This window comes from Trichechus manatus, unplaced genomic scaffold, assembly GCF_000243295.1.
Source record: "Trichechus manatus latirostris isolate Lorelei unplaced genomic scaffold, TriManLat1.0 scaffold00012, whole genome shotgun sequence".
Lineage (NCBI taxonomy): Eukaryota > Metazoa > Chordata > Mammalia > Sirenia > Trichechidae > Trichechus > Trichechus manatus.
The window spans coordinates 23,366,565-23,384,909 of NW_004443948.1; the positions used below are offsets into that span (position 1 = coordinate 23,366,565).

An 18,345-nucleotide genomic window follows, 5' to 3' on the forward strand; every position below is an offset into this window, starting at 1 on the left:
CAATCTTGCTTGCTGAAAGTGAAGAGGACTTGACACACTTACTGATGAAGATCAAAGACTACAGCCTTCTTTATGGATTGCACCTCAACATAAAGAAAACAAAAATCCTCACAACTGGACCAATAAACAAAATCATTATAAATGCAGAAAATATTGAAATTGTCAAGGATTTCATTGTATTTGGCTCCATAATCAATGCCCATGGAATTATCAGTAAAGAAATCAAAATGCTTTGTGCATTGGGCAAATCTGCAAAAAGAATCTCTTTAAACCATTGAAAAGCAAAGATGTCACTTTGAGGACTAAGGTGTGCCTGACCCACGCCATGGTATTTCATATGCATACAAATGCTGGACAATGAATAAAAAAGACCAAAGAAGAACTGACGCATTTGAATTATGGTGTGGCAAAGAATATACAATGGACTGCCAGAAGAACAAACAAATCTATCTTGGAAGACACACAGCCAGAATGCTCCTCAGAAGTGAGGATGCTAAGACTTCATCTCACTTACTTTTTGACATGTTATCAGGAGGGACCTGTCTTTGGAGAAGGTCATCATAGTTGGTGAAGTAAAGAGAAAGCAAAAAAAGGGGAAGACCCTTTAGGAGACGAATTGACACAGTGGCTGCAAGAATGGGCTCGAACATAGCAGGACCAGGCAGTGTTTCATTCTGTCGTACATGGGGTCGCTACCAGTCGGAGCTGACTAGATGGCACCTATCAGCAACATTCATATGCATATAGATTCATAAGAAATAGCATACAACATATTTTATTAAATAAATTTATATAGCTTCTAAATATGATCACAAGCCTTCTGTGACTTGTCATTTCATATTATCACAGTTTATTAGATTATGCTGATTTATTACAAGACATATTCATTACACATGCAGATCATTTTTGTTTTAAGAGATCATATTTGCCATGAGACCAGAAAAAAAGTGAAATTAATATCAGTTGTCTATAAGATTTAGTGTGCAGCCCTAGAATAGCCCATCACTACTTGACCTTGACCAAGTTAATTTATCTAGCATTCCCACACCTTAACTTATGAAAATGACAAATATTTGCTATTTTATTAAACTATCCTTTGACTTCTGTTTATCCATTCATTCATTTATAACCACAAATATTTATGAAACAGCTACATTCCAGGCACTGTCATACTCCCTGGAGATCCAGTGTGAGAAAAAGCAGGATCTGTCTCTGCTATCAGGAACATGTACTGTGGCTGTGAAACATGTTTTAGTTTAAAAAAAAAAAAATCACAGAGATAAATAAATTAATTATTTCTGTGGTAAATACTATGTAAGAAAGGATCTACGAGGATGTCATGAATGAACTAAAATATAAAGAAATAGTAGCCATTAACTAGCTGGTGTGTGTGTGTGTGTGTGTATGTGTGTGTCTATATATGTGTGTAGGGGGAGTGTGGAAAGTGGCTTTCCAGGCAAAGGGGATAGAATGAGAAAAGACTCTATCATAAAAGGAAGCATGACTTCATCCAAGAATTGAGGATATATGAATGAAATCGCAAATAAGTAGTTTCTGGGTAATGTTGATAGAAAAGAAAATGATGTGTTGATTTGTTTTTATTATTCTTTGTTGCTTTTATTGCTAGGCATTGGAGGCACTTACTTTCTTGATTTCAAGGAATTATTATTATACTGTCCATCAGTTTTGTAATAATCAATTTAATATGTGAAGAAGATAGTAAAATAAAAAGCCTAACAACAAAGAATGTTAGTAAATCAGGCTTACCTTCTAGTGGAAATGTGCCAGGACAACCACAAAATCATCATGTAATAAAAAGTGTGGCTACTGTATTGGTTCATCTTGGTCCAAATAATCAGTGAGAAAGAAGGAAGACGTATCATTATTGTTGGGGGAAAGTGAAGATACATGGTAAAAGGATAAGAAATAGCATTTCAAACATTCCAGAAAAGAGATTAAATTTAACACTTTAGCAAGTTACCCTAAATCCTGAAGAACACAAGAAACAGAGAAGAATACAAAGGAGCATCTAATAATTGGTTATCAAATGGAAGCTAATTGGCATACGTGATTCATTCTTTCAGCCTTTCTTTAGTTTGTGAGAAGAAATATCATAGCTGAATGATAAAAACACAAGATGAATGGGGTATTACTGCATGCCAACCCAATTCCCGTTTCAGTCATGAATCCCTGCTAAAGCATGGTGGCAGAAGAATTCAAACATTACAGAAATATCTGTTCCTCAATTTTAACTATATACATTGGCCCAAACTTGAAATCATAAAATAAGAGGCCTTAAAGAGAAGAGAAAGTCATTTTATCTTCCCTGCAATCAAAGTAAACACATGGAGCATATAATTTCCCAGAGTTAATTTCTCTTTGTTTTGTATTTGTGTGGTAGTTTGCATTTCCTCCATTCTATCTAGGTCCAAATGTCTTGCAAATAAGTTCTTCTACATACTAGCCTTAAGCTTGTTATTAATTCTGCCTTCTGAAATGAAACATAGAATAAGTTGATATATAATTATCTATTTTACAGGTATATTTATATTTTAAGATAACTACAATATAAACCTTTACTCATCCCTTTTGGGGACTAATCATTTCCAATACTTCTTTCATAATTATTTAATTACTTAAAATCTGTATACCCTGATAGTATATTCTCACTAATTAATCAATAACATCACCTCGCAATGACCATGATATACCAGATGATGTCTGACAAGGACAGAGTGCATTTAGACTTTACAACCCTTGAGCTATTAATGCTTTCAGTTAGTACAGCTTAACAGGCATCAATATTTCTTTTTAGGAAATACATCCTTTACTTACAAAAGGAATAACCCAGCGTATATATAATATTGTATTAAAAACTCAGACATCTAAGAAACATAGAAAGCAGAAATCAAAGTCCTTATTCCTGATTCAATTTGCCTTCACATGCATAAATTTTATTAAAATTTTGATGTGTATCCTTTGAAATAATTTCCTATGTAGTCTATCATTTAAAAGAAATGAGATCCTATTTCATACACACATACTCACATCCACACGTAAATACATAACCCTAGTGGCACAGTGGTTAAGATCTAGGACTGCTATCCAAAAGGTCCACAGTTCAATTCCACCAGCTGCTTGTTAGAAACTCGTCTTATAAGGTTGCTATGAGTCGGAACTGACTCAATGGCAATGGGTTTGGGTTTTTTTTTTTAATGTATATATAGGTATATATTATTACAATTGTATTTTTCTTACATGACAATGCAGCCTTAAGAAGTTTCCATTGCAGCACATAAAACTCTATACAATCTTTAATCAGTAACTAGTATTTCATAATATTACATACCATAGTGTATTTACGAACTTCTCTGTTTTTATAATTTAGATGAAACTTCCAATATTTTTGTATTACAGGCAATGCTGTTTTGAACTTTCTTTTAAATAAATCTTGTAAACGGACGTTAAGCTCCTAAATGCGGAACAGGTCAAAACTGAAAAGCACTGGCAAATTGCCCTCATAAGTCTATAAAGATTCACAGTCCCAGCAATAATTAAGAAAATGTGTATTTCTCTACAGCTTCTCAATCATTGAATATCATAAATTTATTGTTAAATTTTACCAATCTGTTAAAAGAAACATGTTATTTTGATGTTATTTAAAATTTGCATTTTTCTTTCCAGTTGAGCTTTGCTTTGATTTAGTTTTTGGTCTCCTTTATTTTTTTCTGAGAATTGCCTGTTCATATTTTTTACACATTTTCATAGAGTTGTTCGATGTTTTCTCTTACTCACTTATTTTCTTAGTGACTATATACTATGACCCTTAATCATTTGATGTTATATTTGTTGTAAATATTTCTCCCAATCTATCCCAAACATTGGATTTTGCTTATGGTATTATTTAACCCATGAATCTTTACATTTTTATTCAAGAATTGATAAACTTTAAAACATATTTTTTCCTCGAGATCTGTTAAGATATTTGCATTTTGCTTTTCTTTAATTTGTTCAAGTTACAGATGTTAGTAATACATTTCCTAACCTAAACTCCTGGATACTGATGACAGCTAATGCTGACTGAGTGCTTCATATATGTCAGGCACTATTCTAAGCACTTTACAGAAATTACCAACCAACCAGTAGTTGTCCATTTGATATGTCAGAGTAGAGCTGTGCTCTATAGGGTTTTCAATAGATGATTTTTCCTAAGTAGATCATGTGGCCTTTCTTCTGAGGCCCCCTTGTGTGACCTCTGGCCTCCAACCTTTAGGTTAGCAGCTGAGCTACCCAACTATTTGCACAACCTGTGACTCCCACGGGAATTACTGACCAAGCCAGAGGACAGAGATATTTGTGCAGTGAATTCGTGGGAGAACCAGCTAGTCTTGTTCCAGGACATACCTTCTTAACCACTGTGCTATACTTCTCATTATTTTCTGTTTAATAATCTAGAAATCTGGCAGGAATTTATATGTTCACCATTCTATAAATGGTGAAACCAATTCATATTTTTGTGCCTGTTTAGACAAAATATTGCTTTGTTCATGCTTTATAACTCCACAGAAAGTATTGGTAAGAGTTCTGGAGCCACTTCAAGTACACTTAAATATAAATCCTCAAATAAAGGATAGGAGACTAAACTCATGTACATTGTAAATGTGCTTCAGATATAGTATCTAAGAGTAAGTAAAATATGCACTTGACATCCTTACATTTATGAATATATAAAAATAAAAATGATAGATTATCGTCTTATATCAATCTAACGTGCTAGCCAAGGGAAGACACGTTATTATTTAATAAACTACTTAGAAAAAATGCTGCACAGAAACTATAGGACAATGCTTCCTTACCTCTTTGATTTTTTTTTAAGTATATTAAAGGGTCTATTTTATACTCCACTAGACAGTTTTTAGAAAAGGTTATAAACAACCTAAATGTCTGTTAGTTGGAAACTGGTCAAATATGTGGTGGTGCATACATAAAATCAGATAGTTTGCACCATGAAAAAGAGCTAAATCTAAAAGTTCTGATAACGGCTTCAGCTAAAACCTGGTGTGAATTGAAAAAGCACTTGGTCAGTATAGTATATTACCACTTGTGTAAAAATAACTTTATCTATGCACTTTCACACATATATACTGCTATATGCATAGAATATCTCTGGCAAAAAATACTTTTAAAATATGTATTAGTGGTTGTCTCTCTGATGAATAACTAAGCGTCCTGTAGGAAGGACATGAGAAGGAATGGGAAGAGACTCACTTTTCCCTATACAACGTTTTGTGGTATCCTGTACTCTGTGATTGTGCTAGCCGATTAAAAAAAATGATTATAGAAAACAAAAATAAAAATCTTTATTTTTGTTTTCTCTATGCTAGTCTTTCATTTCTTTTCAGTGATGTTTGTTTTATCCTTTAAAGTTAATTCTATGTTGGTTGGTGTTCAGAAAGGAAAACAAAAGTGAAGTCCAAATCCCCACTAATTCTCTTTTCTCTGTATTCTGTTTGATTTTGTCATAGATTTGAACCAATTGTTAGCATAATAAAAATATATTTTCATCTTACATCAAATCTAACATGCTAGCCAATGGAAGATACATTATTATTTTATAAACTACTAAGAAAAAATGCAGTATAAAAACTATAGTGTAATGCTTCCTTATATCTTTGATTTTTTTAAATTTTAAGCATATTAAAAAGTCTATTTTATACTTTACTAAACAATTTTTAGTTTTATAATTAAATCAAAATATTAGGCAAATATTTTATTTGTATCTTCCTAAAACTTGTTCTCGTATATAGTCCAACCCTCCTGATTCACTTTTCTGCTCAGAATAGTCAATACACATGTCTTTCAAAATAGTCTCACAAGAGCATTGGGGTTGTGCATTATTTATTAAAATAGTGGATTAAAGAATCACAAAAACAAACAAGCAAATGAAACGACAAATTTTTTGGAGCTGACAAGTAGCCATCTTTACTATTATATAAAGCTTTCTAACTTGAAGCCACTGATCAGAGAATGTTGCTAAACTTGTCTGAAAGACCAAGTCCCACAGACATTTGATTCCTAAAAGTAAAAAAAAAAAAGTTTAGACACAAGGAAATGTGACATGAGTGCATCCTCAGGCAAGTGCAACAATAGCAAACCTGCCATCTGACTGCCGTGTTTTATCGCCATTGGTATTTTTGTGTTCAAGTCTGAGCATTTCTAGGGTCTGTTAAATATATGGGCCACTGAATTTTTATTAGTTTGTTTTGTTTTGTTTGCAATCCTAATTTACATGCTTCTTAAGAACATACCTCAAAGTTGAGTAACTTTAAATAAAACATTGTTTTTCTTGGCTCTTTTCTTTTGCATTGACATTATTTTTCCTTGTATGAATAAATATTTATACATTGCAGCCTCTCAACAATCCTGAGCTATGTTCTCTTTCAGATTAGAAGAAACGGAGTATCAGTTTGGTATCATCCTTTGTCATACATGTCATCCTGGAATTTTCATTCACTATTAAGAATCTCCCAGGATAACATAGTATTTTCCACCAAAGAATCATCACTCTAATAAATTTTCTTTTAGATGAGAAGAAATTTGTTACCATTTTTTCATCATCCCAGTTAATGATGGATAATGCAGTTTATTGAGTGTGTTGGGGGAGGAGAAGGAAGACTATCTGATTTTATCTAACAATTACATTCACTGTTAACAACAACAACAAAAAGACCTAAATAGAACATTTTCTTCTAAGGTCCTGTAACTTCAATATTATCAACCAGTTATTTCGTATTGACTAGAATTACATTCAAAGTTCAGGGTGTCAATTACTATAGTTCATTTCTTTGTCTCGTTTGCCTCTGGAGATGGCACTATTAAAAAGGCATATCAACAATGGTTGGGATACACAGCTTTGCAATAAACCTACCTTCCAGCAACTGTCCTGGCAGTTGATGTCAATTGTCCGTATCTTCTTTTTCTTCTTTTTTTTCCCCTCTGTGTCGTATTTCTAATCCGCATTAAGAATGCATCTTTCTCATCCACTCCATCGCGCTTCACCTTTTATCACCACCAAATGCTTTTTAATATGCTTGTATCCCCATGCTTATAGATTTTCACAGAAGTTTATAGTTTCTTCACACCCAACCCCTTCTTTTTGGTAGATTTTCTTTTTACAATATAGATCCATAGACTATTAAGAAAATTCTGAAAGAGAAATAAACTACCAGGTTTCCTCCTTTTCCTTCTGCTCATTTTTTAGGTATGAAACTGCAACAAGCTTTCTACTTTTCATTAATTAGAAAAAATTACACATATCCTCATATATTTTGTTGTTGTTAGTTGGTATCAAGTCAGTTCAGACTCATGATGACCTTAAGGATAACAGAACAAAATGTAGCAATTATGCAATAATGAATTTGAATTTTACCTTATAAATGAAAATATCATGCATATATGTTAAAATAAGTCTTTTCATTTAAACTATTTTCTTGAAAACGTGGCTATGTTAAAAATCAGTTACCACATTATAGATAAAATATTTTATACAAATTTATAAAGTTTTAGGACAGTAACATATTTCACATATAAAATGTTATTATCCAAATATTATAATGGAAGCAATATTTCTGATGATTTATTTCAAATAAAACTTTTATTTATAGTTTTCAAAAGGCATGGCTAGTTAAAAACAGTTTATGTTTATTGTTTAACAAAATAATTTTCACTTCTATTTATTCCAAAAGGAACTGTACAATAGAAACTAAAATGCAAACTTCTTTATCAAAAAAATGAACACAATTTCAATGACGAAAATAGAGACAAAATGAATTTTTTTCTGTTTTTTTTTTTTTTGCATGAAGATACGTTGTTGTGTGCCATCAAGTCGATTCCTAATCATACTCATAGCGACCCTGTAGGACAGGGTAGAACTGTCCCATAGGGTTTGCAAGGAGTGACTGATGGATTCGAACTGTGACATTTTAGTCAGCAGCCTGAGCTCTTAACCATTTTGCCACCAGGGCTACAGGCATGAAGATATATGGTGTGTTTTATTTAAATGAAAAATGAAATTCTTGATGGTATTCTTAATCTGACTGTGTTCGATTTTCTTGGGGTGAAGGAGGAATTAGGTGGAGATATTTAACTAGGTCCATAACGCATCCATGTTTACAATACATAGGCAAGATTTGTTTTCCCCTTTTTTCTAGGAAAGATGGATCAAAAGAACCAATCGTGGAGATGAGAACAGAGGATGAAAGAATTACTAATCATGAAGATGGGAGCCCAGTAAATGAGCCAAACGAAACCACACCACTAACAGAACCTGAGTATGTACCTTAAAATGCATAAGTATTTTGGATAAGTATTAGAAAGCTGGTTACCCATTATGCTTTGTAAAAATGTATATTTTTAAATGAAAATCAATGGGGATAATTAAAGCTGTTTTCTTCTGAGACATTTAACACGAAAAAATTGTATCAATGTCAGGTGGGAATCTACTGTTGAAACACATATTTGTGATTTTATTCAGAAGTATCAAAAAGACAAAAATAGGTTACAGAATTGGATTTTCCAACACTAATCTTAAAGAAAGGGATACTGTCAAAGAAGTGGTTAATTTTTACTGAAATAAAGACTGTGTCAGGAAAGTAGTCATCATACTGAATGTAAATATGACAGCTTTAAATATAAATACTCTGAAATGTACTCAAGACTACTAAAAAATTATAAAGAGTAAGAAATACTGTCTATCATTTTAACATGTACATAGTAAATAATGCAGTCTCCATCCAAGACAATGTCATTTAATTCTTTTAGTATCATTCATAGCTCTATCAAAAATACAGAAATTCTATTAAACCTGTAAAGATGATGAACATGTTCCTCTGTTCACACACATGAATGTTAAATTGATTAACATCAATGGAATTAGTAAGAGTTAGTAATAGTAGTATTCTGTTGAAAACATTTGATAATGACAAAACCATAGTGGTCAAATACTATAACTACTGTTCACAAAATCACTTTTAATTTTTATTGTTTTTCAAAACAGATATCCCCTTTTCTTTACCAGCTGGCATTTCATTGCACATAAACCTGATGTATTCTAAAGCAAAGGCTGAGTATTGTGATGGCTGAAAAAAAATCTGTTTCAGAAACCCCCCGTAACTGCTCTTGAAGGGGATGAAATGATTAATTTTTACACAAATAAAAAGTCCTACTCTGTAGTTAGAATTTCAGTATAAATTCTGAGGCCTTTTTTAGTTATCGCATTTAGAGATTATTACATTCTAAATTAAGGGAAATTCTAATAAAGGTAGCTTTCACAAGGTAGGTCAGTATCTTTCCCTTCAGAAACCACAAAGTTCTTTAATAAGAGTATACACAGTATAAGTATTGTGTATTAAATAACACATAAACGTTTATATTGGCGTAAAGTTAAGTTTATATTGGAAACTAGTTAAGAAATCCCTTGTATATGGCAGGAATATGTCTGAAAAATCGAAGTGAAACAAACAAAAAGATGATTAAACAACTAATGTTCAACTCAATCCTGGAAGAGAAATATTCAACATAAAAATAATAGAATTAACAATAATTTTTAAATAGATAAACATAAGTCGTGAAAACACTTGAAAATACACCATCCAAGACTTATTTGAAAAAAACTGATGATTACAGTCAGTACATAGTTCTTTGACTAAAAAATGCATTAAGCATCATGCCAACCATCTATCGAAGCTCTCAATGTCTTTACATTTTCATGCTAGAAATGAACTTTTGTTTTTATTGCGTTTTGCTGTCAATGTTTTAGTACCTGGAAACGGGAAAGAACGAACTATGAATATAAATTTATACATAAAAGAGTCTACTGTACTGAGTATAGAGTCCGTTGGTGGTGCAAAGGATTAAAGCCCTAGGCTGCTAACTGAAAGGTTGGTGGTTGGAGTCCACGCAGAGGCTCCTCAGAGGAAAGGCTTGGAAATCTACTTCAGAAAAATCAGCCATTGAAAACCCTATGGAGCACAGTTCTACTCTGACACACATGGGGTCTCCATGAGTCAGAGTTGACTCAAGACAACTGGTTCTGGTAGTAGATACCAAGTAAAGACTCCTTCATTCCCAGCAATGGATTTTATTACATTTTGCTTAAGACTTACTTTGAATGCTAGTTTTTACATGATATCTTTGATCTCCGGAATAAAACGGCTTACCCTTCTTATTCAAAAATATAAAACAAATTGCAAATAAATCCCAGAGTTACTAAGCATAATAAAACTCACTCTCCCATAAAAGAATGAGGTTAGAGTGACAGACCCAAGACCAAGACCCACTGTGCCATTGAGTGGATTCCAACTCATAAAACAGGGTAGAAATACCCCATAGTGTTTCCAAGGAGAGGCTGGTGGATTTGAACTGCTGACCTTTTGGCTGCCAGCCAAACGCTTAACCACTGAGCCACCAGGACTACAGAGTGGTAGAAGTGAATTTAAATTCTAGTTGTAACTTTTTATGGGGTGAGAGGAAATAAACTTTTCCCAAGGAAGGCAAATATTACCACAAGAGCACAAGATTTGATGGTAAACTATTGAACTTCAGAAAGGCAGAAAAAAACTGAAAATCCTGATTCATTGACATTATAGTAAGATTTGCGGAACTGTCTTAATATTAAGAAAGAAAAGTTGTTGTAGTTTTGTAGGTTAAAATTGGAAACAACTCTTCAAAAAATGTGTTCCAAAGTGATACTGAAAGTGGCAAGAAAAAATAATAGCAACTGAGGAAAACATAAGCAGTAAATATAAACAACGGGGAAAATCCTGAACTATATTTATTTGCATTAAGTTCAAAAGAACACTAAAATCTGTAAAAATATCACTAAATCATTCGTCTTATGAATTTTATTTAACAATGTATGACAACTACTAATAGTTTTTACCTGATAAATTTGAGTACTAGTAAATCATCTAGTTTGACATATCAAGTTTGCCTTTTTTTACGTTCCAAAATTCTTAATAATTACAAGTGATTATTAAATCTAAGCCACCTGGTAATGAGAGATTTGGTGCATCTATATCTATAAATATATTATTTCACTTGTTGTTCTGTATTGCATCACATTTTTACAATTAACAATATTGGATTGTTTTATTCTCTTTTCATTATTTTTCTGTCAATTTGGTATTGCTTTAGCAAAAATTATTTTATGTCATTCTAATAAGTAACTCTAAATTCCCAAGACAATTAGCACATTTTTTTCTACAAAACAATAACTTAAATGCTAGGAGATTGTGCTTAAAGTATCTTAGCAAATGAAGTTTATTATTGTTTTTCAATTTCTTTCCAGAAAATTGCCCTTAAAAGAAGAAAATGGCAAAGAGATCTTAAATCCAGAAACTATAGAAATTAAAGTTGCTAATGATATACAATCAAAAGAAGATGACAGCAAAGCATAACGACAAGATGGCAGCAGCTTGAACAACACTACAAACACCATTTGGATTACAGTGACCCTATGACCAAAATTATTCCATTGACCTTAATTTCTTGGGAAACGTTTAGCTTGGAATAGCTTGTACACATATACATATGATCAGAGACTCCTGTCCATGGTTGATTTTCTTCTGTTGTTGTTGTTGGTGTTTATTTTGTTAAAAATTTCAAATATAGAGACCTGACTGGCACCAACACTTGGGTACCAATTTGATTTGATAATTGAAGTACTACAGATTATTATATAGCTAAAGTGCTCCATTTCTTAAGAACTATGATCCATACCACAGCCACTCCAACAAAGAGGGGTATAAGAAAAAACAAAATAGTAAAAAAAAGCTTGTGAGATAAATGTGTAGGAAACCCCTGCATGTTCCTGAGTCTTACCTTAGACAATTAGATTATTAAAGTGGCTTCTCATCTTAAGATGTTGGCACTTAATAAACGTAATACTTTTTATCAGAAGAATTTCAGAAAACCCGGGGTTTAAAGGAGCCAGATTTCCATAGCACGTATTAAAATCGAGAGACACTTTGGAGAATTATTTTTGAGTTATGATTACAGTGCTATTTCAATGTTGATTTTTAATAGAGTGAAGTGCCAGATCAAAATTGTTACCCATTTAAAAAAATATTAGTCATATGTGAAACTAGATTAGAGAGAACCCTAAATTTCTGTCTTTTTATATATGCCATATTCATTCAGAATGGATTATGACAAATATTAAATATACTGCAAATGAAAAGAATATTGATTTCTGCCCTCAGCTTCAAATAAAATAAACTGAAATGGGAACAATATCAATACATTGTCTTGATATATTTATAAATATGTTATTATCTTTTATTTTTTTAATAATCTTACCAAGCAAGTCTCTAGTGTTCAAATACTTAAAATCATAGCCTCAGATGCATTTTTTAGACCATAGTTTAGGTAATCTTTGTTTAAAACTCATATTCCCAGTGGTAAATAGATCAATCATTGAATTTGATTGGCTAAATGGAAATTAAAACCTTCAGATTTATTAAATTATTTGATATTCATACCTATTATAAAAATATCAGTGGAAAACAATTGAATTGCCACTATTTTGTGTTTATTCTGGATGTTGTAGCTAGAAGTCATTTTTAAGATTTTGATAAACAATTTTGGTTGAAGAAATTCTGTAACTATTCAACACCAACTTTCTAATATCATTTGTTAGACCCTAATCCAGAATAAAGTACATATTAACTTCCAAGCTATGCAAGCTCCCAGAGGTAAAAGATTGACATGTGATTTTAACTTATATGTAGGGTAAAAAATGTATTTATTATTATAAATATACAATACCAGTTGGGAGCAGGTTTTAGATTATTTCTTACCCTAGAGAATCAGAAGTTTCTTTAGGCTCCACAACATTCATAACCTTTAGTGGTTCAGGTGGTATTAGCTCAGATATTGACTGGTTGGGGAATGGGTTCCAATAGAATATTGGAGGAATTTTCAACAGTGCAGAGCCAGCTGCTTTGGGGTGTCTCTCTATGGAGATAATTTAATGACCATTAAATGTAATATTAATGCCACTCATAACCACATTTATTTACAAAGTGCTTGAACTGTCAGCCAAGGAGAGACAGTTAATTATATGCCATTCCTCACTTTTTTTTTGGCTGTTAGCAGGACAGAATTGCACATCTGCATGTTAAGGGATAAAATCTCTACAGTGCCCTTGCCGTAATTAAGGCCTTTTAATGAAGAAACTGCTTCCTGATATCCTTTCTGGTATATTCTGAAGAAAAAGTCAAGAATTCCTGTGCCTACCTAGGAACCTGAGTAGTGTCTAAACAAACAAGCTAGATTGGTCCATTTGACAAAGTTGACTAACTGGTCTATTCACGGATTTGAACGTTGCCGTTGAGGTTATGTTTGATCATCTCTTTTGCTTTATGTTACTGTTTCATTTTCTTTTGCACTAATATGCTAAAACTAGCCAAAATACTTGAATTACATTGTGCCAGTGTAAATGGGCTTAGAAAAGTGTCTATGAGGTAATAGCAGTGAAGGTTAATTTTTTTCTGGCTAGAACTCTGTGGTTTTAAACTAAAGATGGTGAAAGAATAGGAAAGCTGGGAAAGAGATTTAGCATGTTTCCTATTGTTACATCTGTTATACTTCAGGAGCAGAAATAATAATAAACGAAATATTTTTGTGTCTTCTCAGTTTGAATGTTTCTGTTTCATTTCTTGGACTTTCCATGTAAAACAATTCATTTGAATATTCTTTTTATATATACTGTTAAATTCCTTGCCACCATGTGGACTAATGATCTAAAATTAAGAGATAAACTGGAGCTAATTGCAGAAAGACTGTTTCAAGTGCACTGTTACAATTTTCTGAATGGTCCTTACCTCTTGTCCTTGAAATCTATGTCATGCAAGAGCAAGGCAATACTGTGATAAGCCTTTTTTTTTTTTTTTCACATTTTAATGGAATGCTCCAAATTACTCTATTTGTAAAAGTTTCTAAGTAAGAGATGGCTTGCAGTCCATTGTAAAATATGAGTAGAACTGGAATAATCAATTTCTTCTTTTCATTCTTATTCTAGACTAAACATATCCATCTAACTGTATAAATGTTATTTTTACTGCCTCAGAGTACTCTTAAGTGTTAGCATAAAATGTCAGAAGAGTTGACTGAATATGAGTACTGTGAAAATGATCTGAACCCTATGCTACTTTAAACCAACAAGCCAAGATCTCACTGAAAATGTTGGTATTTCTTGATAGGCTATGTGCAATTGGGCAATGACAATCTATATTCAACAACATGTAAGAGGAAACAGTAATATCAGCATTTTAACAAAAACGTTCTTTTTAAAACCGACACAAATTAATTTGTCAATGTACTTTGCAATCATTTGCAAAGAAATTTAATTAAAAATTATAATTTCTAAAGATTTATTTATTATTTTTCTTGAATAAAACATATTGCCATTCTGTTGATATTAATGTCTAACATTAATGTAATGTTTCTTAAGTTTTATTTTTAATATTAGTAACTATAGAAGCATTTTTTTCAAAGTCTATTTGATCCAGGCAACATTATCTGAATCTTTGAGCTAAATATTTATATAAATAGAAGGGTTGTGTTAATCAAACTATTTATTTGAATGCCAACAATTAATTGTAACTTTACAATTATATTTTTATTTTATGGTTCTTATTTTAAAGAATTAAGATGCATTTGTGCCTTTGGATTAGCATGACATTGCTTTATTAAAAAAAAACACACACACACACACACCCACAACTTAATCTTTACTGATAGATTTTGCTGGTATCTGTGACACTTGAATGATGCTATTTTATTTTCATTCAGTGAATAAACTAAATTCAAGCTACTTTACCTTAAGTACAAAATTTTAATATAGCAAATTATGCTATGTAATTTATTTTCATTCATGACAAAATTTTTCATTGGATGCACACACACGAAACGTACTTAATTTGTTCTGTATTGATGTTCTAGACAATAAATACATTCTAGATATTGTTGGAATTGAATTCTACCAGTTGAAAGACAAAGACAACAGAGGAGTTTTTAAAATAGGATAAATTACTATGGTGTCATTTGAGTCTACATTACTCATGTTGATATAAATTGCGTTTGGGCTCGTAAAGCATCTTTCATTATTGATAATAAGGTAGTCACTGATGAAAATATATACAATGGAGAAGTGTTAGTAATAATAACTCATCTCTTAATTTAAGAAATATTGGAATATTATAATTATTTATAAAATTTGCAATGTTCTTTTTAATGGAGAGTAGTGAAAATGCTCAATCTGAATCCCTCATAAAGTTCTTTTTCGTTATTGTATCCAGAATGCTTATTCAGTAACATTTATGGGTAGGTAAAATGTTATTTTTCTTTTAATGAGATTGTTAGTATTATTTTTACTTAGAGAAAAAGATTTACATCTTCTCTGTAATCCTTTGAAACATTTTGCCTGGACTCTTAGTGAAATTGCATATGGATGCCTTGACATGCTAAAACGAAACTGTGGAATGTCACAGAAATGAAAGACCCCAATGCTAAAATTAGAATATTTCAAGAAAATATTCTACTTGTGGGTTTCAGTGATGAGTTTAGTTCCGAGATGAAACAATTATAAATAAAAACGTTATAAGTGTCTAAAAATAGTAGTTGCTGAACGAGCATCATTCCCTTCCAGTTTCTTACTTCTCTTAAAAATTGCATTTACTCAAGTAGATGTAAGTGTTCAGCATTATACAGGAATGCTAATAGAGCAATTATTTTCCCTTATATAAAAGTCAGAGGCTTATATATTATGCTAAAGTATGTGTTTATAGCATATTTGATATTCTTACAAATATATTTCACTATTCTCTGTAGTATTTTACCAATAACTTAAATATACTAGTTGGCATTACCTGTTTTAAAATTTTTGTTACAGTTTTAGGATTTTGGCCACATAACCTTCATAATGTTTGTGTAAAATTTACCTTTATTAATTTAAATATTGCTGCTTCAATTTTATTTTCTGATACGAAAACACGTATCTTTCACCATCCGGTGTTAGCCTTTTTGGAAGTGAACCACCAAAACAATGAGTGTTGGTGCATTTCAAATCACAACCAGGCACGACAGACTAGAGACACCAAGAACTGAAGGGATCCTGAAAGGCAGAATGAAATCTTGCATTTGGAATAAATAGGAAAAAGCCAAATGTGAACCGTGCTGGACTAGGGACTAGGAACTTTGCTAAGATGAAAATTAAGGACAATAATACTGATAGAAAGGAGAAAAATTAGTGAAATCCAGAGGAGGAAGTTAACAGAGATAGAACCTTTGATTGAATTTTGCAAATAGGATTTTTTTAGAGGACAACATGCATAATATCCAGTAAATGATACTTTAAAGAACAAACGTATTTTGTTCCAACCCTTAATAAAGGAATGTTCATGGTCTAGTGTTTGCCTCTAAATCCTGTTAGCATTATGTGGACTATTTAGATATAAAGATTAATTTTTTTTGGGGGGGAGATGTGACTTCTATGCTGTGTTCAGTATGCATTAAAACATACTATTTTCTATTTTCTTTAACTTATATATACCACTCAAATTCTATATTCCTAAGTTAGCGACCACAAAGTTTTCTTATTGTTTCAATATAGTATGTCCCTATGAAATGCTGTATATATGTGTCTAAACTGTAAAAAATTATACTGCAAATGTTGAAGTTTTGTATTTATGAGAGACATGGAAAGTATGGCTTACGGTATATCAAAATTGTCACTCTTCACCATTTGTATATTAATAGTAAAGATACTTTTACTTTAATAAAGTGTTGCATTTTATGTTTATTTCAATTACTATCTCTCCAATGAGTAAGCTTATGACTTGAGAAATCATTTCAGTTTTTTAAAGAAATGCGCGAACATATGTCTACAAATTCAGACGAGGAGTATACTTTCTGACATCTTGCCTCATCCTAAGTCACAATCTTTTGGCATTTACACTTTCGCCAAATAAGAATTTAAAGAATAAACTATTGGTTACAACAGTGGTTCTCAGAATGTGGTCTCCTGGTCTACCAAGGTCATTGCTGTCAAGTTGATTCTGACTCATAGAGAGTCTATAGGACAAGAGTAGAACTGCCCCAAAGAGTTTCCAAGGAACACCTGGTAGATTCAAACTGCTGACCTTTTGGTTAGCAGGTGTAGCTCTTAACCACTACAGCACCAGGGTTTCCTGCCCTACCAAAGACCTACTCAGTCAGAAGCTTCAGGAAGAGGAGCCCAGCAGTTCACGTTTTAATCAACCTTCCCAGTGATTATGATGCATACTGAAATTTGAGAATCACTGGGTTGGAAACACATTTTTGAATGATAAGCTAGTATCAACTTGTATTTCATGTCGGATTTTATTTCTCTTTATTATATATTATTTCCTGGCAGGACCTCATGAATTGTAAAGGAGAAAAGCTAAGCATTCCTCACAAGCTTTTATAAAGTTTCTTCATTTTTTTAACCAGTATAAAATGTGGCTCATTCTTAAAATAAAAGAAAAATTGCTAAGTGACTAATCTTTCAAGGGGACTATTTTCAATATAAGCTCTACAAATCCCACAAAGTGCTTACACATATAGAAGAAAAATAACATTAAATAGGTTGTTGGCTTTGAAGAGGGAACAGAAGGGCATTTATATATTGTTCTCTCTGTATCCTTTATTTGATTGAAAGGACAGTTATAATGAAGTACAAAATATGCCATGAGAAAGGGGCCAAAAGTAAGACTGCTATGTGGAGAAATATTAATATTTTACAGAATTGTTTCTATCTTATTTTACAACCAGTCCATTACCTAATGCAATGTCTCTTTATTTGTAGTATACATAATGAATGTGTCTCCTAAGATTCATGCCATATATGACATCATCATTTTAAATTTTTGTTGATTTTTTTTGAATGACATGTTCAATACATAAGTTAGAATGTTCTCAAAATATGAATAGTATTTTCTGTTTTATGTGAAGTGTCTTGTATACATATTTACCCTTGGAAAAACTTTGCTCTTCAGAGCAAAATGCATACATTTGTGTATCTTACCTTTCCTGGATAACTTAACTCTTCTTCCATACACAAAATTTCAGGGGGCGGGGGTTAAAGGCACTATGCTAAAATTATATTGTATTCTTTCAAAATTCAATTTACTCTGATTTTTTATTAATACAGCAACCTACAAAGTCAGATGTTTCTAGTATGTAGATATTTTAATATTTAAAAAGAATTACCTTGATGATTTAGTTTGTATCAACTTTTCCCCTTCTACCTCATATTTCTACATT

At 32.0% G+C, this 18,345-nt stretch overlaps 1 protein-coding gene across 1 annotated transcript in view; it reads left to right on the plus strand.

Annotated features, from left to right (window-relative positions):
• NCAM2 (neural cell adhesion molecule 2) overlaps positions 1-11,456 on the plus strand; it is a 289,809-nt gene extending 278,353 nt beyond the window's left edge. The window contains exons 17-18 of the mRNA XM_004371382.1: positions 8,211-8,330; positions 11,348-11,456. Coding sequence (XP_004371439.1) covers positions 8,211-8,330; positions 11,348-11,456 — 229 coding nt within the window. The remainder of the gene's footprint in view (positions 1-8,210; positions 8,331-11,347) is intronic.
• Positions 11,457-18,345: the final 6,889 nt, after the last annotated feature.